At 38.5% G+C, this 22,538-nt stretch overlaps 1 protein-coding gene across 2 annotated transcripts in view; it reads right to left on the minus strand.

Moving 5' to 3' along the window:
* The window catches only part of LOC114363661 (uncharacterized), a 41,333-nt gene that overhangs the window by 12,207 nt on the left and 6,588 nt on the right, over positions 1-22,538 (minus strand). The window contains exon 2 of one of the 2 annotated variants that reach the window (XM_028319458.1): positions 9,742-9,764. The exons of the other annotated variant lie outside the window; for it this stretch is intronic. Within the exon in view, the coding sequence (XP_028175259.1) occupies positions 9,757-9,764 (8 nt within the window). The 3' untranslated portion in view covers positions 9,742-9,756. Of the gene's footprint in view, positions 1-9,741; positions 9,765-22,538 lie in introns of those variants that run through there. 2 annotated transcript variants of the gene reach the window in all.

A 22,538-nucleotide genomic window follows, 5' to 3' on the forward strand; every position in this document is an offset into this window, starting at 1 on the left:
AGGTAGATTTGGAGTATTTTCTCCTAATCAGTTGTTTTGAAAAAAATTGCATAAGTGACGTTATTGCACCGTAGGTGCGATACGTCGCTGTAAACTTTCAAGACTCGGGAATGAATGCTCATGCTCACCACACTACGATTTGCCCCTCGTGAGAATCGAACCCGCATCTACAGCCGGTGTTTTATCCACAATCGGACAGTGAGGCCGTCGCCACGATTCGCTTTATCTCGAGGAACAATGACATTTCTAAGTGAGAAATCAATGTCGCTCTCAACTACCGGAGCGTATTTATTATCTGATAGAAACCTTCGAGAGCCAATTCATCTTTACAACTGTCACTTTGTGAAATCTGTCAAACCGTGTCTAGTTTTATACTGCGCGTGCGCCTATTTATTTTTCTGAGTTTCAAAATTCAAACGCCAAAATTTAAAGCATTACGGTGTGATTTTCAGTGTAATAAAATAGCTAGATAGATATCAACAAATCAAGTTTGTTATTCAAAAATTTGAATGTCCCAACCCAAAGAACTACAGATCATGAAATCGACATTCAAAAAGATATGACAATGTATTGTTTAATTAGACAAAGTAAAAAATATGGTAATTTCAACTAATGCCATTCTGTAAAGACTTTTCATTTCGATAATGATGGCATTGTGTGCTAAATAAACTGTTGCTCGGTTATTTACTCCGCAGTAAAGAGGCCGGCTCGTCCTGCGCAGTTGTTTTGCTCTTAACCGTGTCAGCTAAGCATTTGACAAATATCTATTTTATTATACCCTTATCACGTAATTGCCCATTGTGTGGATGTTTACCATGCACGCATGTCCACAATCACAAGATTAAGTAATCGCAAGAACTTTCTACGAGATAATGCTTCTAGATATTCGTGGAGTTTCTAAAGTTTCGAATGTGTTTTCATTTGTTCAAATTGCCTCACAGTTGAACAGCTCTAGCAGTGTTATGCTAAAGGCACTATTACGTTACACCTGTGTCTTAAGTTTGGAAGATGGGACTCACCTATCTCCTTCCTGACAATGTGTCTCTGTTCACCGTTGTGGTTGGTGCCGAACGCTTGGCCCATCTTGTCTGTTTATCACTGCACTTGTATTGAGCACAACAATCAGCTGATCACTTGTCGCGCATGCGCGTTATCATGATACGTGCACGCCGGCGGGCGTCTCACGGAGCACTGAGGCCCGAGCAGCGCCCGCGGAGCCGGCCGCTCGCTCTGCTGGTGACCGATAAGCGAATCTGTGACCTACATAGACACATGCAATAGAATCGGCCTAGACGAGAATTTAGATAGCTGCACCAGCTGTTTATAGACGGCTCAGTGTATCTAGAGCTGGGAGACAAAGAGAGTCGCCCACAGGATTCGAAATTCGGAGAACTTCGAACCCTTTCTTGCTTTGACCGTTTGTAAGGTCGCATACTGGACTGCAACATCAGCTTGCAGTGGCATGTTTGAATCCTATTATGGGCAAATGTATGTGTGATGAGATGAGACATCTTCACATAGCCTTATTCTGGACCTACTTAGCCTACTGACTCGTCAACGTTCCCGTTTTCCGGTGACGAATCACGGTGACAATGACAAAAACATACAAATTCACACTTGTTTCGAAGCAATACGGACACAAAACCTGTCAGTTGATTACCGTTAACTACGTAAGTCACGCTAATGATTGTAACGGGACGACACTTTTCTTGGAAATTTTATCTAAATACAGAAATAATAACTTTCACACTTTACGCCTTTGGAGTTGACTAACTTACTTTTAAAATTTACTTTTTCAGCCCATTTGTAGGCACCATGTTCTACACAATTTACTTGCTACGAGTACTAGCTAATTAATGTAATTATGTTAGGTACCTCCGCATCTAGGGAGTAGAGCCTGGACTCTCTCGTCCTAGGAACAATCCTAGGGGTTCTATTCCCAGATGGGAAACACAAATTAAATTACATATAATGCAGTGCTTCAGAAGTTCAGCGTGCTGCCTATGGTGGGCGTGGGTCTGACACCGCGTTGCGAATTGTGATGATGAACCACTACCTAATAAAAACGGCGGTCAAGCTGTAGATCCTGGCTACACAGGAGTTGCAGCAATGGGAACGAGAGGAACCACTACCCAAACGACCAAACGATGGAAGGACGAATTATGATGTTTTTGACGCTTGTTTACTTTAATTTTACGGAACATTCATAATGATGCTAAGCTAACTTGATACACATACAACTTAAGAACTGAATAAGCCTGATGATAAGAGCTTTAAAAACTGAAGCCAAATCACAAACACATTGTGTTCCAAATCAAACAAAGCCGACGACCGATAATGACTGAAGGTCTACTATCATTGATTGTAACAAAGGACCCGATAAGGTGGTAACGGTAAAAGTTATATTACTAAGGCTAAGTTGCACCACCAAACTTTGACCGTAACTATGTATAACGATAACCGGTGTTTTTTGTATAGAGTTTGACAGATTTTTGACGTTTGACAGATTTTTGACGTTTGTCAAAGTTAAAGTAAGATGGTGCAACCCACCCTAAGGAAGGACCGCATTCTTCTTACCTGCAGAATTAGTTTTATGTTGTCAGTTTTTTCACATCTAATCGTAAACTATGGGTATTTTCGTCGATCGAAGTCTAAATTAACTGTTCATGAATTTAGTAATTTGTCGGTGATTTAAATTGCAATTAGACGGAGATTAACGAAAATTGCAGGTTCTTGGGAATAATTAATTTTGCTTGATTCAACAAAATTATTTTCTTAGTTACAATACGCCGTTAGTCAGGGGGGCTACAGTTCCACCACATCTGCCGAATCAATATACGGGTCCTCTAGAATACAGGGGCCCTGGTGCCAGACTTTTTCGAATAGACACAGTAGGCATCTGCCTAGGGAAGATCTACAATTTTGCAATGTTTTTAGATGAAAATGGCCCTTGATCCTTTTTTGATGGGGCCCCAACCCCAATGCTACAGGGCCCGTCTAAGGCGCGCTACTCCACTGACGTTTAGTCTTAGGTCCCCTTTGAATGGAGCTACAGATGGAGATGTTTTGCTTCTTTAATCTACTCTGGAATACTGCTATATTCTGAGCCGTTTGTCGGTGTGACTACATTTCATTTGGCAAGACGTGGTCTCCACTTAAGAAGCCGTTTACCCCACCTTTCGTCGGTTCTACCAGATATGGTCGGCCCACTATTTAGTTTGCTTCAGACTTTAGAACTCTTATAACGATTTAAGTCACTACATAGTATAACAAAGTAGCTTTCCGCTGTCTGTCCCTTTATATGCTTAGATCTTTAAAACTTCCCAACGGATTTTGATGCGATTTTAATTGATAGAGTGATTCAAGAGGAAGGTTCAGGTTTATTATAATACATGCATATCAGCATTGCACAATGCACTCGTGCGAAGCCGGGGCGGGTCGCTAGTAAATAATTCTTAGTTTACTCAGTTCTTCTTATGTTACAATTTACAAAGTAATTGACCCTTTAGTAGTTCGGGGTTGAGGTCCAGAAAGATATTGTGGTCGACGGACCTTCAAATGGTCAATAGCATTGCGGTTACAGGTTAGAATAGTCTTGGCAGACAGCAATTTAAAATCAATGTTATGCTCTTTAATATGCCGTATGGTCAACCGAAGAAATAAAACTGATATAATGTTTATAAGGCCTAAGGCCTAAATAGACAATAGCAAATAGGGAGTGTCACTTTCACCCTTTAGTCAACCCCTGTGTGCCGTTGTCCTTTTGAGAAGATAGGATTCCATCTCGCTATATTATCTACCAAGTAATCAAATAATATGGTTGAAAAAACGGACAAGAAAGGTTTCAAAGAAATTAACGATATTTGAACATGAGCAATGTCTATGTCCTCAATATTTTGTTTGTAAGCGGTTTACAGACAAAGAGCGACATCTACCGCGATAATTGGCAAATCGCCAAAAGCAGCCGCAAGCATACATGAACGATTGTTTTCTACAGGTCTAACAGATGGCGCTGCTTTACATACAAATGGCAATCGAACTGAATTAATTTATTATTTTTCTGTAATTTATTCCTGCTGCCAGAAGAAGTCCACAGATACTATATTATTTAACATAAATGTTAATATAAACCGTGATTTTGAATTTCAGGATACATTTCGGTCAGTCCAGCAGTGGCAGATTTACCACTAGGCCGAGTAGGAAGAGCTCAGTACCTCTAGCACTAAAAACTTTCGTTTTCAAATCGTTTGCGTGTTCGAAAAAATCGAAACCCAGCCTTCGAATTGAACGATAACGTGACGATCTCGATTGTCAAAATTAGTTTCGTGCTGCCATTTTTCATACTAAGTTCACTTTACGTCACGTTCAAAGGGGCGCTGTTTATGTTTTCAGACTTAAGCTTTTGATGGCGATTCGAATACGATTCGAAGTCTAAAGTTTTTCGTGCTAGAGGTGAGCTGAAGAAGGAAAACAGCTGCCAAATTCGGAGCCTTTTGGTCGATGTATAACTATGTGCGTACTGTCTATCCATACAAAAACACGTGCTGAATTTACCTCATACGTAGAACAACCCTCCTGGTGTCAGACTTTACCAGTCTCCACAGGATTGATATTCGCAAATTCCCTTTCCTTGTATGCTAAACTGTTTATTTATTAAACGCGGCGCAACAACGCCCTCTGCCGGCGCGTGTGAGTAATGGTTTAAGTTGGCAACTTGTTTCTTTTGTCAACAACAAGACATACAAGAGTTGTCATAGAACACAGTGGGCGTAGGAAAAGTGCTCTTACTTCCCATTAAAATATGAAAAACTTGACCTGCTCTGGTTGGGTTTTTAATTTTTATTGGCGGTCAAGTTGTAGATCCTAGCTATACAGGAGTTGTAACGGTGGGAACCAGAGCCTGAGAGGTGTGAATAGTCCCGTTTCCCATTAAAATGTATAATACAAACATGAATAAGAGAAAAGAAAGATAACTACTATGCTAGAGTGCCTACAAGTTTCTAAAGGCTCTACAAGTTTCAAATTTATCATTGATTGAAATTTCAGAGAATTTGGTCTAAGAAACCCGATAAAGATCTTTTAATAAAAACAAGAATTGAGTTCTTACTTTTAAATTCTGCTCTATTTCTACTTTATGGAAGTAGTAGAAAAATAAATTTTATGAATCCATGATGGAATTAGTCCTCCTTCACATAAATACTACTTGTGGTGNGGGAGTGACTAACTTACTTTTACAATTTACTTTTTCAGCCCATTTGTAGGCACCACGTTCTACACAATTTACTTGCTACGAGTACTAGCTAATAATGTAATAATGGTACCTCCGCATCTAGGGAGTAGAGCCTGGACTCTCTCGTCCTAGGGGTTCTATTCCCAGATGGGAAACACAAATTAAATAAAAATGCAGTGCTTCAGAAGTTCAGCGTGCTGCCTATGGTGGGTGTGGGTCTGACACCGCGTTGCGAATTGTTATGATGAACCACTACCCAATAAAAACGACGGTCAAGCTGTAGATCCTGGCTACACAGGAGTTGCAGCAATGGGAACGAGATGTGGGAATAGGCCCCCGACGCGAACCCAAACGATGGAAAGACGAATTATGATGTTTTTGACGCTTGTTTACTTTAATTTTACTGAACATTCAAAATGATGTTAAGCTAACTTGATACACATACAACTTAAGAACTTAACAAGCCTGATGATAAGAGCTTTAAAAACCGAAGCCAATCACAAATACATTGTGTTCCAAAGCAAACAAAGCCGACGACCGATAATGACTGAAGGTCTATCATTGATTGTAACAAAGGACCCGATAAGGTGCTCAGAGCCATGGGTAAAAGTTATACATATTACTAAGGCTGAGTTGCACCACCAAACTAACCGTAACAATAACGATAACCGGTGTTTTTGTATGGAGTTTGACAGTTTTTTGACGTTTGTCAAAGTTAAAGTAAGATGGTGCAACCCACCCTAAGGAAGGACCGCATTCTTCTTACCTGCAGAATTAGTTAATGTTGTCAGTTTTTTACATCTAATCGTAAACTATGGGTATTTTCGTCGATCGAAATCTAAATTAACTGTTCATGAATTTACTAATTTGTCGGTGATTTAAATTGCAATTAAACGGAGATTAACGAAAATTGCAGGTTCTTGGGAATAATTAATTTTACTTGATTCAACAAAATTATTTTCACCTAGTTGCAATGCGCCGTTAGTCAGGGGGACAGCTACCGCCGTATCTGCAGTTTTAATATTCCAGGTATCCCCTGTATTCCAGGGGACACACTGCCAGACTTTTTCCAATAGACACAGTCAGTCAGTAGGCATCTGCCTAGGGAAGTTCTACAATTTTGCAATGATCTTTTTTTAGATCAAAAGGGCACCTTGATCTAATAAATGACCTTTATTGATGGGGCCCCAACCCCAATGCTACAGGGCCCGTCTAAGGCACGCTACGTCACTGACGTTAGTGTAACTAAAGTATCCTCTAAAATTCTAAATGGAGCTACAAACTACTACAAAGATGTTTTGCTCTTTAATCCACCCTGGCTCTATTGGTCATTCGTCGGTGTGACTAGTGACTACATTTCATTTGGCAAGACGTGGTCTTCACTTAATAACCCGTTTTCCCCACCATTCGTTGGTTCTACCAGATATGGCCGGCCCACAATCTAGTTTGCTTCAGACTTTAGAACTCTTATAACGATTTAAGTCACCACATAGTATTACAAAGTATTTTTTCGCTGTCTGTCCCTTTGTATGCTTAGATCTTTAAAACGTTCCCAACGGATTTTGATGCGATTTTAATTGATAGAGTGATTCAAGAGGAAGGTTTAGGTTTATTATAATACATGCACATCAACATCAGCATTGCACAATGCACTCGTGCGAAGCCAGGGCGGGTCGCTAGTAAATAATTCTTTGTTTACTCAGTTCTTCTTATGTTACAATTTAATAAGTAATTGACCCTTTAGTAGTTCGGGGTTGAGGCCCAGAAAGATATTGTGGTCGTCGGACCTTCGAATGGTCAATAGCATTGCGGTTACAGAAATAGATACCTAATGAGAATAGTCATTGGGCGTTAGCAATTTAAATTCAGTTATCCTCATTAATACCGCATGGTCAACCGCAGAATCTATGCTGATATAATTTTTAAGGTCTAAATAGATAATAGCAAATAGGGAGTGTCACTTTCACCCTTTAGTCAACCCCTGTGTGCCGTTGTCCTTATGATATAGGATTCCATCTCGCGATATTATCTACCAAGTAATCAAATAATATAGTTGAAAAAACAGACAAGAAAGGTTTCAAAGAAATTAACGATATTTGAACATGAGCAATGTCTATGTCCTCAATATTTTGTTTGTAAGCCGTTTACAGACAAAGAGCGACATCTACCGCGATAATTTGGCAAATCGCCAAAAGCAGCCGCAAGCATACATGAACGATTGTTTTCTACAGAGCTAACAGATGGCGCTACTTTACATACAAATGGCAATCGAACTGAATTAATTTATTATTTATTTTTCTGTAATTTATTATTCATGCTGCCAGAAGGAAGTCCATAGACACTTACTATATTCTTTAATATATTAATATAAAAGGTGATTTTGAATTTCAGGATTCATTTCGGTCAGTCCAGAAGTGGCAGATTTACCACTAGGCCGAGTAGGAAGAGCTCAGTACCTCTAGCACGAAAAACTTTTGTCTTCAAATCGTTTGCGTATTCGAAAAATTCGATACCCAGCCTTCGAATTCAACCATAACGTGACAATCTCGATTGTCTAAATTAGTTTCGTGCTACCATGTCCATTTCTCATACTAAGTTCACTTTACGTCACGTTCACAGGGGCGCTGTTTATGTTTTCATACTTAAGCTTTTGATGGCGATTCGAATACGTTTCGAAGTCTAAAGTTTTTCATGCTAGAGGTGAGCTGAAGAAGGCAAACAGCGGCCAAATTCGAAACCTTTTGGTCGATGTATAACTATGTGCGTACTGTCTATCTATCCATACAAAAACACGTGCTGAATTTACCTCAAACGTAGAACAACCCTCCTGGTGTCAGACTTTACCAGTCTCCACAGGATTGATATTCGCAAATTCCCTTTCCTTGTATGCTAAACTGTTTATTTATTAAACGCGGCGCAACAACGCCCTCTGCTGGCGCGTGTGAGTAATGGTTTAAGTTGGGAACTTGTTTCTTTTGTCAACAACAAGACATACACGAGTTGTCATAGAACGCAGTGGGCGTAGAAGGAGTGCTCTTACTTCCCATTAAATTATGACAAACTTGACCTGCACTGTTTGGTTAAAATAGTAAGACACGGGTCTTAACGCGACGTTTATTAAAACGAGTTACATTATCTTACTATTTTAATTGAAATGGAACGCGAAAGTTTAAAATCTTAAGCACTGTTTGGGTTTGTAATTTTTATTGGCGGTCAAGTTGTAGATCCTAGCTACATAGGAATTGCAACGGTGGGAACGAGAGGTGGGAGGGAATAGACCCGTTTCCCATTAAAATGTATAATACAAACATGAATTAGAAAAAAGAAAGATATTTACTATGCTAGAGTGCCTACAATTTTCAAAAGTCTCTACAAGTTTCAAAATCATTGATTGAAATTTCAGAGAATTTGGTCTTAGAAACAGGATAAAGATATTTTAATTAAAACAAGGATAGTCCTTACTTTTAAATTCTACTCTAACTCCACTTTCCATAACGTAAAAAATATTATTTAGAAAAGTATGTAATTAAAATTTCATGGATCTATGATGTTCCTCCTTCACATAAAACTACTGGACACATTTTGGTAAAACCGTAGTACTTATTATTATTCTGTGGTAAAACTTACATTGGGTAAATCTTTAACTCGGAAAAATCACATTGGAAAGCTAGTTTAAATCTCAACAAGAAGAATGAGTATACCTACTCCTATGTCACCTTTTAGAGCACGTTATTACTTGAAATATGTTTCTTCAGACATTCCAATACAAAGGGGAATTTTTCCATCAAATTATTGTCATGAAATGTCGTGTGTATTCAGAACAATGCCCGAAGGTTTCTTACTGAAAGGTTTTGATACATGGGAATTCACGAGCAACTTTTATTACGGAGGTATTATTCAATTCAAGCGTCCCTCTTTGCAGGCGGTAATATGGTTCAATTTTGTAGCTCAAACGCGTTGTAAAGACACAACAAAAACAATTGCCGGTAACCGGTAACAAACATTACTGTAATCATGAGCATTTACTGGGATTAATGGCCGTTTACTTATCCCTGTTTATTTACTTAAAACATTATTGCACATAAAAACGCTGTTGATCCTTTTTGTTCTTAACAAATTATTGAACAAATGTGTGAATTTTTCGACGTATAATATCTGTAGTAAGTACGTTTATCCACAAGATAAATAGAATCAGTAAGAGGTATGGTAAAAGTGTACTTAAGTAAGATGCAAAAAGTACCTAAAATCGTCATGTTTTCTGTATAATTACACTATTAGACAGACAGAGGCATGATTCGTATTTTACAACAGGACAAATTTTTATGAACTAAAAGACAAAGAGTTTTCTAAAAAACTATGAATCATCAGATCTATTTACATTTACGTCAAGACCACGAATCAGTCATCAGCAAGTGATGTTGGTTATGTAGACTTGACGAATACGTCAGCTAGTCTGTAGTCATGATGAGTAAGAATATAATTATCTTTCAGAGAACTTACGACGAAACGCTTTGTTATATCAGCCATTACATACCTGTAACAAAAGATAACATTATTATTAATTACAATAGGTACATACTTGACAGTCATTGTGTTGTGTTAATCAAATCAATAAATTTCATTTTCCGACTCGGACTAATTAATCGCCTATAACTTTTCACATAACGTACCGGAAAACGCAGCGTGGGACGTCCACCCACAAGGTGGACCGACGACCTGATAAAGGTAGCGGGAAGGCGCTGGATGCAGGCCGCTACCAACCGTGCGATGTGGAAGTCATTGGGGGAGGCCTATATTCAGCAGTGGACGTCCTGTGGCTGAAATGATGATGATGATGATGAACTTTTCACATCAATGTTACTAACGTGAATTTTACAGTCACATTTCTTACAGGCGCTTCATAAAAAAATGAGAAAATTTTGTAAGTAATTTAATGTTTTTTGGATGTTAGAAGTAAAGAGTGTTGTCAAATACAAATGGAAGAATAAATATTATTCGTTGCCGTTTTAAATGTCCATGTTCAACAAAAAACTATAGAGCTCAGTAAAAGCAAATGATTGCATGTTAACAATAAAAGTACTCTTTAACGTTTAGTCTTGACTGTCTGCGTTGCTTTTTGTAGTTTTTAGAACTTGCCCTTCTTGTACCACCATCAGGTACCACCCTCCCTCCACTCAGGAGGGGAGGGGCAGACACCCTCCGTAAGTGAGGAGATGAGAGCTAGACGGTGAAAAAATAGTCTGGGCGAGACAATACAATACGTAGTTGTACATAATGCTAGGCACAAAAAGTGGATGGATTCAGTAGACACAGTCAGTTTCAATTAGAATGATTGCTTTTATTTTCCATGAAAAATGGAGGCAAGAAAATCTTCATTTTCTTTGCCATCAGCAAGCTATAGCGGATTTGTTTAAAATTTATGATTGTGTAAAAGCTTGACAGTTAATAAAATAAAATAAGGAGTTCTACGATCTTGTATTTATAGCAAGGGACCTTTTACGAATGCTTATAACACCCTATTATTTTATTTAATACTTTACTGCATTTAAAGGGCAATGAGCCAGTCAACCATCGCTGCATCAGTCAAACAGTAAATAATAAGAGTAACTAACATACTCGAAGTACTCTTACTTCACCTTCCTATTATGGTATCCGCCTAGAGAAATACAAGAACACTAGATAATTTCTCTACAAATTGCGCTTTAGGCCTTCAAAGATAGGGTTTCAAATGCGTCAACAGGATGACGAACAGGAGATATAAAAGGAACTAGAAATCGGAAACTAAGGCTGGCGAGGAAAAAGGATTTCCAGTGAGAAATGCAACCTCTCAATCAATGCCCGGGCATAAGGGAGGGTAGGGCATCGGGCACATTTTCCTTCATAGCTTTTTATCTACGTAAACATCTATAACGTTAATATTGAAATTTGAAGCTGTCTGTTCGTAGGTCACGTTTACCTAAATAGCTTAAACAATTTTCTTAGAGCTTTTATGTACAATTCTGGAAACCATTGATTACAACAGTTTAACTATACTATCAAACATTTTAAGTGGCTATTGATTGAAGACATTGTTTAAAAAGATGAAACTTACCTCAGTAAGAAATATTTATATGCCCTTAGTTACCTGTCTTTCAACAAAACCTTTCTAATCATTGTTCGTAACAGATACCTGCCGTTGGCGAGGAAGTAAGTGCAACAAGGTTAATCAGTCATTTACACAACAAAAGTTTATTGTGTCACAAGCATTGGTCTTGCTTGGGCCTTGGTAAACAAAATACGAACAATACTGATGCCGACTGGTATAACAGAGCCCCAAAATTTGTTACAAGATTGTCGCCATTCCCTACTCTAATTGTCGCATCCCATGAAAAGGAGGAAAATATCTGTCTTTCAGGCGAGTTCATGCTCAAATTCAAATCAGACGGTCCAATCAGATCACACCCCAAGAACAAGTTCAATGGTCTCTCAAGCGAAGTTCGATATCGAAAGTACCCTTCACCTATTACAAACAAACTTAGCCAATACAAACTCTCTAGAATTCTACTTCTAATTTTGGAGCCGGCTTTATGTATAGCGTACCTACCAATTTATTTATAAGTTAAGAATTTAAACAATGCATTTATTGCGGTTTGTCTATGAAAAGTTTACATTTCATATTCCCGCAGCAAAAATACCTAACACCAGTCATGGTGTTGGGTTGGTTGGTTGGTTGATGTCACCGGGAACAGTGAATATTTCTTCAGGTTATAGACAAACTGATTTCAAAAATTGTCTCCTACAAGCATTTGAAAAAAAGAATCAATTTGGATATCAAGATTTGTTGAGATTATTCCGATCGTGGGCTGGCCGGCGCCCGCGCAGGGTGAACGACCTCGTGACAAGCCCAGCATTAACTTATAAATAATGGCGAGTCCTTGCGAAGGATAACATGACAAGTGGCGGCGCGATGACCCGTGTAAGGCCAAATGCGCACGCGTCGCACAATGTAGAAAAGTATGACAAAATTATGTAGATCTAAAGTAGAAGTAACCATTTCTAATTTTTGGAGAAATTGATCTGGATTTCTTGGGTGAGATAAATCTTTTCACTCTTTAGCAAGCCTAATCCAATTTTTTTTGTGGTCGACTCTCTTCTAAATTATTTATTTATTTATTTATATAAGGCACAGCTACAGAGAACAAACAGTAACAATACAATTAACACAACAACATTGCACAATTTTAAGTCTGAACTCCGGTTAGAGCCAGGCACAACATTTAAATAACAAAGAAATAACAAAAAACGGGCTTACAAACAATAGACAGTTTCACTCAATCTTATTACATAATTATAACAATTCATTTCAATTCATCAAACTCATCGGATTTTGATGCCGAAACCAGTCAAAGGGTCGAAGTCAAGTCCAATTAATAATAGTGACTGGCAGTCCACACATTAAGTCCGAAATTACAATAAGGAAATTCCATCCAGTTCCCAATTTCATCGAAGGATATCTGTTTACCTACGAGTACCTGCTATTTTTACGGTAGGTTTTGAGAAACCTAAAAGAATGGAAACAAAGAGATGGGGAGGCTCCCTAAAATAGCCTGACCATGAGCGGTCGACAGCCCTTTACCTTTATTGAATTTTGCAATTGAATGACAATTCTGAATCAAAAAACAGTTAACCGGCTTAAAATATTAAAAGTGAAAGTGAAGTCGATGAAGATAAGGGCGTATCTATAGGGGTTTAGTCGCACGAGACTACGAGAGTTTAATTGCCAGCAGCTTCTATCAGATTGTTCGGGAGTATACCTACTTGAAATAAAATTCATTAGCTGAAAGTAGATTTTCGGTATATCAGAAATTATAGTGAAACTTACAAGAGTTGCAGCGATGCAAAAACTATCAATCATTCTAATACAGCCTAAACAAAGAATAAGATCTAATAGAGACAGGCAGAAAGATCTGGAAATCTGATAATGTCATCCACATAAACTTACATAAATAATAGTTTAAAATACTTCCCGTATAGATATTCTTTAAATTGATTTGACAATCACGACTGTAGGTGGAGTCATCGAACAAGTTAGAACGAGTGTTGATATCAATGACGTCAGCTCGTCGTGATCGGACAGAATCGCGCTGCGTACGTCCATATCGATTCGGCGCATTATTTATATATCATATCAACTTCAGTGAAGGTCTTCATAACTTCATATTTATTAGCACACATCTTTTTTTAGGCTGCATAATAATAACTGCTTGGTTTGACGTAAACGCGGCATTTTCCTCGCTGAACTTGTTAGCTTGGCAACTTTCAACGCGCATAGTTTGGTGACATGTTCTTGAGAAACAGATGTAACGATTATTCCAGCACGGCTTAATTGCTTTCTATAATTACCAGTTCTAAATATAATTTAATAGTCGCTGTCTTTGTTGGAAACAATAAATTTTATTTTCAAAGCGTGTGTTTTTGAAAATAAAATTTATTGTTGTCGTCATGGATGACTTGTTGTAATCATCCCAATTTTATTTCACTGGGATAAATGTGCTGTCTGTCACACACAGTTGTAAGATGTAAGTAAATAATCAGGCTTTTGTATGCCTGTTGTGACGCTAACACCAAGTCAACACCCCAATAAATATGCTATGACTTCTACCTGCTGCCTACTTTTGAATTTGGTTTCAACATACAGTTCGGGTTCGAAGATATGGTTATTCAAATCCAGTGTCCCAAACCGGTCCAAAATACAGCAATGAGATGACGACATGGCGGTTATTGCTTGGTATATTGCACATTTCTTGTTCAATTTTTTAGCCTATTTGCTTGCCTTTGATAACATTCTCGTCTAGGGGGTGCAGTTGGTTCCTGAAACACATCTTTGCTTCAAATTTTCTCTGAACACTTATTTTCGCGTCTCATTTAGCGAACGCAATAATTAATATTCGAGCCATCAGCCAGTTGTTACGCGTGAATCAAGCGCGACCTTGCGGTTATTTTCGCCTAATCTCTCTTCTTTGCTGACGCTACAACGTGCTACAAGAGTGTCTCGTACGCGACATTACTACGGCTTTGCTTGCTCTGCGGAGGGAATACGCAAGTGTATTCGTTGGCCGTGTCAAGCAGGAAAGGTAATGGTTTTTTCAGCAGACTTTAGTCTTTTACTAGTAAGTATGTGTCTTCTAGGGATTTATGAACTAGCGCGGCCACAGCTGGCTGGAGAAATCCAGCTACCCATTTCCGGTCATGTCATCTCTTTCTATAGCAAAGAATCACCATTTGGTAAAAGCGAGAGAAAAAAAGGAAAATGGTAGTTGGAACTGTGGTCATTGATACCATTTCCAGGACCAAACTCTAGGATTCACTATTTGTGCTTATTCAATTTTTTGTATGTGCTGGAGTCTGGAATTAATTAAGACCCCTTTTGGACTGAACCCACAGAATAAATCTACTCAAACGGTCATCATAATAGAGACTTGTATAGGGCATTCATCGGACTGATGACAGATAATATACTAGCTTTTGCCCGCGGCTTCACCCGCGTGAAATTTAGTTTGTCACAGATCGTCATAAATTATAGCCTATATGTTATTCTGGGTTATAAACAACTAGCTTTCCGCCCGCGGCTTCGCCCGCGTGGAATTTTGTCTGTCACAGAAAAACTTTATCGCGCGCGTCCCTGTTTTAAAAACCGGGATAAAAACTATCCTATGTTCTTTCCCGGGACTCAAACTATCTCTATGCCAAATTTCATCAAAATCGGTTGCGAGGTTTAAGCGGGAAAGCGTAACAGACAGACAGACAGACAGACAGACAGAGTTACTTTCGCATTTATAATATTAGTTGGGATAGTTGGGATTGGGATAATACTGTAAAGTTTCATCAAAATCCGTTCAGTAGTTTTTGCGTGAAAGAGTAACAAACATCCAGACATCCACACAAACTTTCGCATTTATAATGTTAGTAGGACAACTGTTTTTCATTCGCATCCCTTTTGCCATCGCTTCGACATAAAAGTGATAGTAAATTGACACTTAGAAACTGTGTACAAGCTTTGATCCACTCTAGTGTCCCACATTAGGGTTGCCGTGCGCATAAAACAGCAAATAGAATAATGTGTGTCATCCCGAGGGTGTCGTGCGGGATTGACAGCCCTGCACTGCGACACCAGCAGTGTTGCCAACCCAAATTTTAGAAAATTGGTAGATTATGTGCCAATTGTTGGTAGAAGTTGGTAGAATGTAAAATGCAAAATTGGTAGATCTACCACCTCAACTTAGAAAAAAAATTAAGATTAAAAATACATGGTCTGTTCGTAAAATATTAATTAGCGGTTGCATGTAGAGATGGGTTTTCACCCGGGTAAAAACCCNTCCAGTCAATGAATGCCTTAACGACGGTGTAGAGAGAAATCCGTGGAACACAATTTCTGACCTCGGGACTTTATTTAGCCTAGTTAGGTGGTGAATAGGGCATGAATATCGGAATCTCGGAATCTCGTAATATCGGAATCTCGGACTGCGAGATCCGATATTTCAATTCCGATATTGAGCGACCCAATATCGTAATATCGGAATCAGATAAAAGTTTTAATTGAGATTTTAAACAAAGCGTTTAAACTTGCCACAACCTGCCATAAAGCCCAAAGTAAGTACATGATTGGCAAAGACCAATGATTTTCTCATGTCTCTCACCATCACTTTTTGTTCCACTGCAAATATTTTAAATCTTTACTATTTACGGTTAATTTAACTTGTTCTAAATCAATTTTAGCATTTGCCATAGGTACTTGGTCAACAAAGAACGACATCTCAACTCCCTTTCAAACATTAATTTTACTGGACGTGGACCGTCAGTTCTGCGTACTATGTGCCCTGCACATTGCCTCTTCAGCTTGCTAATCCGTCGGGCTATGTCAGCGACCTTGGTTAGTTTACGGAGCTCCTCATTTCTGATTAGATCTCGTAAAGAAACACCAAGCTTATCCCTCTCCATAGCACGTTGTGCCCTATATTCAAAGGCCACGTTTTCGAGCCGTATATCATCACTGGTAACACACACTAATTGAAGACTTTCGTCTTCGTATTCGACGATTTACCTCTTTCTCGAAATTGCATCTAACTACCTAGCTGATCGTTTGTCCGAGATAAACATACCTACTTACTTGTCAACAATCTCAAGAATCGAGCTCCTAACCGAAACTGGGTAAGGAGCAACATGGACATTCGACATAAGCTTCGTTTTTTCCATATTCATCCGAAGGCCTACCAGTTGGGAAACTCGATTAAGGTCTTTGAGCATTGTGATAAGGTCTTCCAACGGTTCTGCCTTAATACGCAAAACAGACGGACGATGAGGCAGCAAGGTTCTGAAGTGGAGGCCACGTACCGGAAAGCGCAGCGTAGGACTCATAACCACAAGGTGGACCAACGACCTCATAAAGGTAGCAGGAAGGCGCTGGATGCACCAACCGGCCATTGTGAAAATCAGCATCGGAGCCTGTGTTCAGCAGTGGACGTCCTATGGCTGACATGATGATGATGATGGCTCGTGGTTTTGTGAGTTGTACATCGATAATCAAAAAGGAACAAATTACAAGCATATTCAAGTTTTTTACCACTCTCTACAATTTTTGTAACACGTGATTGAATGACTCTAATTCGTTCCGCCAACATAAAACAGGGTAATAATGAAGGAGTAAAAAAGTTCGTTTGATATCTGTGATTTTACAAAAACACTTTAATTATTTGCTAGTCCATATAGGCTCATTATCAGTAACCATTCATTATCAGGTGATCCGTCTGCTCGTTTGCCTCTTGTCACATAAAAAACCAAATGCAATGGATACCAATAACGTAAAAATGGTTTTAAAATACTTCAATTTTATGAAGTGCTGTTTTGTACCAAATTAAAGATTTTGATTAAAATCATTATTTTATTGTAAACAATCCAGAATTCTTACGAATATAACCAAATATTAATTTTATAGCACATGAACTCAATTCCGATATTAATATCGGAATTCCGATATTGAGATCTAATATCGGAATCCAATATCGGAATTGAAAACCTTCCGATATTACATGCCCTAGTGGTGAACATAGCAAAAGTCCCCGCCCTTAGCCCTTGAGCCGGCGGGGAGAGGGGGGTTTAAAGGTGCCACTTTTCGGTTTTTCGCTTAATCCTCGGAAACTATGCGTCCTAGTGACATGACTACTATAAACCAAAAAAAGCTTATTAAATTTGCTACAGGTGAGACCGTCAAGTTTTTCTTTATCTTGTATAGTTTTTACGGCATCTGCTCTAGAAGGTCTGTAAAATTGGAAATTTTATTGTTGTCTTACATGTTCCTTTCAGGAACAAACCGACTAAATCAACATTGAGCAAACACTATAGACATGCGGGAGCATGTTAAGCCTAGTTCCAGGGAGGGGACTGCACCGTGCGTATATTTAGACGAACCAATTAGAGCCACTTTTGACTCCTCATCATTTAAAAACTGCTGTGCATTAACACTTCAAATTTGGCTCATGTATTGAGACTTGCAAGATATACATCAGCTTCAAATTTCATAAATATACCTCAAACGGTTATTTAGGTATTGACGTTCAAAAATCGATATTTAGAGCACTAAAATATATCTGTCACATGTGAAATGTTAAAATTTACTGGTTTTGTATTTGTTCCTATGTATTTACATAACTACCTTTCTGGATGCCAAATTTGAACCTTCGAGGTCATCTGGAAGTGGTTAGAAATTGGTCTGTAGGTCAGACATGTAGATTTTTGGACGTCAATATCTAAAGAACCGTTTGAGGCATATTTATGAAATTTGAAACTGATGTATATCTTGCAAATCTCAACACATGAGCCAAATTTGAAGTGTTAATGCACAGTAGTTTTTGAGTGATGAGGAGTCAAAAGTGGCTCAAAGTGGTTCGTCTAAATATACGCACGGTGCAGTCCCCTCTCTGGAACTATGCTTAACATGCTCCCGCATGTCTAGAATGATTGCTCAATGTTGGTTTAGTCGATTTTCTCCTGATGGAAACATGTAAGACAAAAATAAAATTTCCAATATTACAGACCTTCTAGAGCAGATGCCGCGAAAACTATACAATTTATAGAAAAACTTGTCTATCTCACCTGTAGCAAATTGAATATCCTTTTTTTGGTTCAAAGTAGTCATGTCACTAGGACGCATAGTTTCCGAGGATTAAGCGGAAAACCGAAAAGTGGCACCTTTGAACCCCCCTCTCCCCGCCGGCGCAAGGGCTAAGGGCGGGGACTTTTGCTATGTTCACCTCCTAACTAGTCTAAATAAAGTCCTGAAGTCTGAAATTGTGTTCTACAGTTTTCCATCTATAATGCTTTATTGACTGGACTAGAAATAGCGTAGTACGAATATACTGCGCTAAGAAAATAAGTTACCACCACCAAAAAGACAATTTCAGTACCTGAAAATTATTGTGCTAATATTAATTCTTGACACTGTTGGTCAGTAACGTACTTCTTACTTAGGGCCAGTTTTTTGATCAGTAATTAAATGATTACCAATTTTAAAATTTTATGATCAGCGGTAAAATTTCAGAAAAATGCATTTCTTCAATTATGGCTGTTGACTTTTGGTACAATTTTTAACTTATAGTTTGTCAATAACTTTTCATGATTTTTGATAATACGGATTTAACTACGGATAAAAAAAACTGTTGTAGTACGCGGTTTTACAAAATAATGTTAGCGATTCAACTCTAGTGGTGGGACACGCATGCGTTACTGGTGCAAACAAGAATCGGTCTTATTTTTCTTTTCCGTAAACCACGGCCAAAGAAACTCGATATGTCAGTGCGGTATTTTCGAATGCACTTGGGCGACAATGCGCCGAAATAGCGAGGTAGCCCGAATAACCAAGGCCGGAGCGTAGCCTATTTAAAAAATATCTGGGTAAAAACAACAGACAATAATGTTTGTATTGTAAACGGCTTTCAAATTATTATTTAGGTACACAATGCTAACGAATTTCATAACGTAAAACTACCAAACTGTCTTATTGTTTGTTACTTTTCGCGCTAAAACCGCTGAACGAATTTCATCAATATGATAGGTACCTACATCTAAATGGAGATTGGAGACACATGGAAACTTGGAAAATGACATTAAACTTTATTAGGTTGCTTTTGAACTTTTGATCGCAAAAAGGGGATGAAAGCTCATTATGGTGATCAGTTCTTTCTCACACAAGTTAAAAGGTTACAGTTCATAGTTTACAATTATTTACGATCGGACAAACGACAAACGAATACCGTGACAAACGTGGCTGAAGCCGCGGGCTGCAGCTAGTTAAATAAGGGTTAATCAGAGGGTGTGACCACAGAGCCCGTGACGCCCACCTGACCTTGACCCTCGTGGATCGCGCCCTTGAACCCTGGGGCTCCGGGAATTTGTAGGTCGAATTTAATCGCCCCGAAAAATTCATAACGGCCAATTTAAATAATTGAACCTAGCACCAGTCGTAGTCGTGGCCACTATAGTGAATAAATGAGATTTGCTTAAGCTGGATTCAAGGACACTTCGTATTGATAATCACTTAAGTCATGCTTATAATATTTTCCAGTCGATAATGTTNCAAAATTTCTCAACAATTAATAAAATTACTTCAGGACAGTCTTGTATGGACGATTTTCCAAATAGCAGAGAAACACCCGTATAGTGGATGCTAATAGCACAGCAACTAATAATGAAATACCCTTTGACCCTTCAAGTAGTAGCAAATGAGACTCAATAGAAAACAATTACATTAAAAGCGATCGCCTGGGTGTTTATGAGTTGGAGGATAGTTTAGATATGTTTGGTCAGATGTGAAAACGTCACATTTGAAACGATTCTGAAAAGAGTCGACCAAAGTATTTTGGTAGTTAGCAGTTTGCATGCAAGCAAAGCACGGAAATGCACATTGTAATTATACGTAACGGAATAAGGTTGAAATTAGCATAATTCAATCAAGCACCGGCTCTGATCACGCACAGCTCATTTTAACATAACATTTCGGTTTCATGCCTTAAACAGACTTAAACTCTTGAAAATGTACACAAATTTTTTTCAACCTTACTTCCATGAGTTTTAGTTGGTTTTTGAATAGCATCCGAAGGTAGCGTGAGATTTTAATCATCGATTCGACTTCGTCTTTCATCTGACTCTACATCAGGATTCAGGAGGCATCATCACGCACGCAAAAGTTATCATGTAAATCAATGGTTGAATCTTCCTTGTCGCATTTTCATCACTCTATTCCTTTTCTACAATAGCGGAGACTATCTAATCCATGGCTTGTCATATGACGTAGCTGCTGGCGAAAAAACTGAATACAACTTGGATAAGTGCTGCAGTATTCGGTTTATTTAATGCCACCATCACAGCCTAAGTACACAGTACCGCTACGCGCAGTAATGGGCGCTCTGCGACAGTATTCCAGCCAGCATTTAACAACATTGTTACATACAATTTGGCCGGCTTCCTCGGTGCTTGTTTTTAATCCAGTAAAATAACACTGCGTCTGTCTGTTCGTTTGCAAACAGTGTCATATCTATTTCCATTCATAATATCAAGTTATCACTACGCGATAGTTTGGGGACGTGCCAAATGACAATAAATTTATGATTTGACGCAGGCCGGGGCTCCGGAAACACGGAATAAAATGATTTTAAGTGAAAAACATAGGTTTTATGGTTTTGACACTTTTGACATGCATAGTTGGAAAATATTGCTATTGGAGCTCATTATCCAGTATAGTAAACACCTACTTATTATGCCTCAGTGGGACTCGCAGCCAGAATGAAATGTCCTTCATATTATTATGTATATTTTTTCCAAGCATAACGGTTTTTGCAAATTTTGCGATAAACTAATTGTACACAGTGAGTTTTCTCACGTGTGGTGATAAAGGTGCGATAATAATATTAGTTTTAATTTATTGACATTCAATGCTGATGGATGAAATTGACCATGATTCCCTAACTATTAATATATTTCTTGACTTTTTCCTTTAGTTGGTTTTCAAATGTGGATATGATGGCTGAATGATAGAGAACAAAATTCATTGAATAATATTTTCAGTATGCTCAAGCAAAGCCTTTAATTCAAACCCTAATCATTTTCTTTGACAGATGCCACGCAGTTTTACATCCACATACGGACTAGGCTGGCTGGTTCTGATAAGAGGACAACGGTGAGCTGTCACGACGTGACTATAACATAGATACAAACAATGGTTCCCGTCAACTACCCATCCTGTACTTCAACAATCTGCACAAAATTAATAGGAACATCAATGATATTTACGTGACGTGCGTCACAAAGTGCAGCGCAAGATAAATCCTATTTTTATTGACAGTGTTTAACTTGATGTGCCGTTGTCAGTACGTTTCCGCAAGTATTCTTAAATTTAGACGGTGGCGAGCAAAAACTATATTAATACGACATTTACGAGATTATCAGACGCAGCACCGCTGTCACTGCCAAGGGGACTTCTTCGGAGATATTAATCTTTGCAACAACCACTTCAAAAGTTTGGCAAATGTTCTTTACGCCATATGTTTTGGACGAACGCACGCAAATTTTTTAGAGAAAATTGGATAATTATTGTTTGACGTCTTGTAATATTTCACAAGGGTCAACGTTCTATTAAATTGACATTGTTTTATGTCTGTTTAGATATCTTATGACATGAATCTTCAAGGAAAGCATCATCAAAACAGATATTTCGTGCGAGTCACATCGTGACATGCTGATGAGAAAAGTCAATGGAACAAGACTGAAAAAATAAGGATATTATGTACTAATTTCCTGGAGCAAAATTAATTCACGTTAGTTCAACAGCCGGCCCAGAAAGAACTATTTTGGATATGCAAACTCACAGTCCATTCACGCGTCACAAAGAAAGCAGCGACAAAGGAGTTCGGTGTGAGCTTGAGAAGCCATCGATCGGCCTACTCCTACCGCCACTCCGCCACCACCTAAATATAGCCGCACGACAACTCGGTGGCCTTCGCGGAACTTTTATAATACGCTGCAGTTTGGAAAACAACCCAATTTGGCCAGCAATACCGGGAAAACTTCAATGAAAGTTATTTGTACGTAATGTCACACGTGATGAAAAACATAAGAAAGAAAGATGGTAATGACTCCAGTCTTTGAGTCTTCTGACCTGACCATCAGAAGATTCTACTCAATGACACTCATAAATCGTATTAACTAAGCAACAAAAGCCAGATAAAATAGTAATAACCATAAAAACGAGGATAAAAATTATGCAACCTCACATAATCTA

This window comes from Ostrinia furnacalis, unplaced genomic scaffold (genome assembly GCF_004193835.3).
Source record: "Ostrinia furnacalis isolate ACB-3 unplaced genomic scaffold, ASM419383v2 OfSCF7182, whole genome shotgun sequence".
Lineage (NCBI taxonomy): Eukaryota > Metazoa > Arthropoda > Insecta > Lepidoptera > Crambidae > Ostrinia > Ostrinia furnacalis.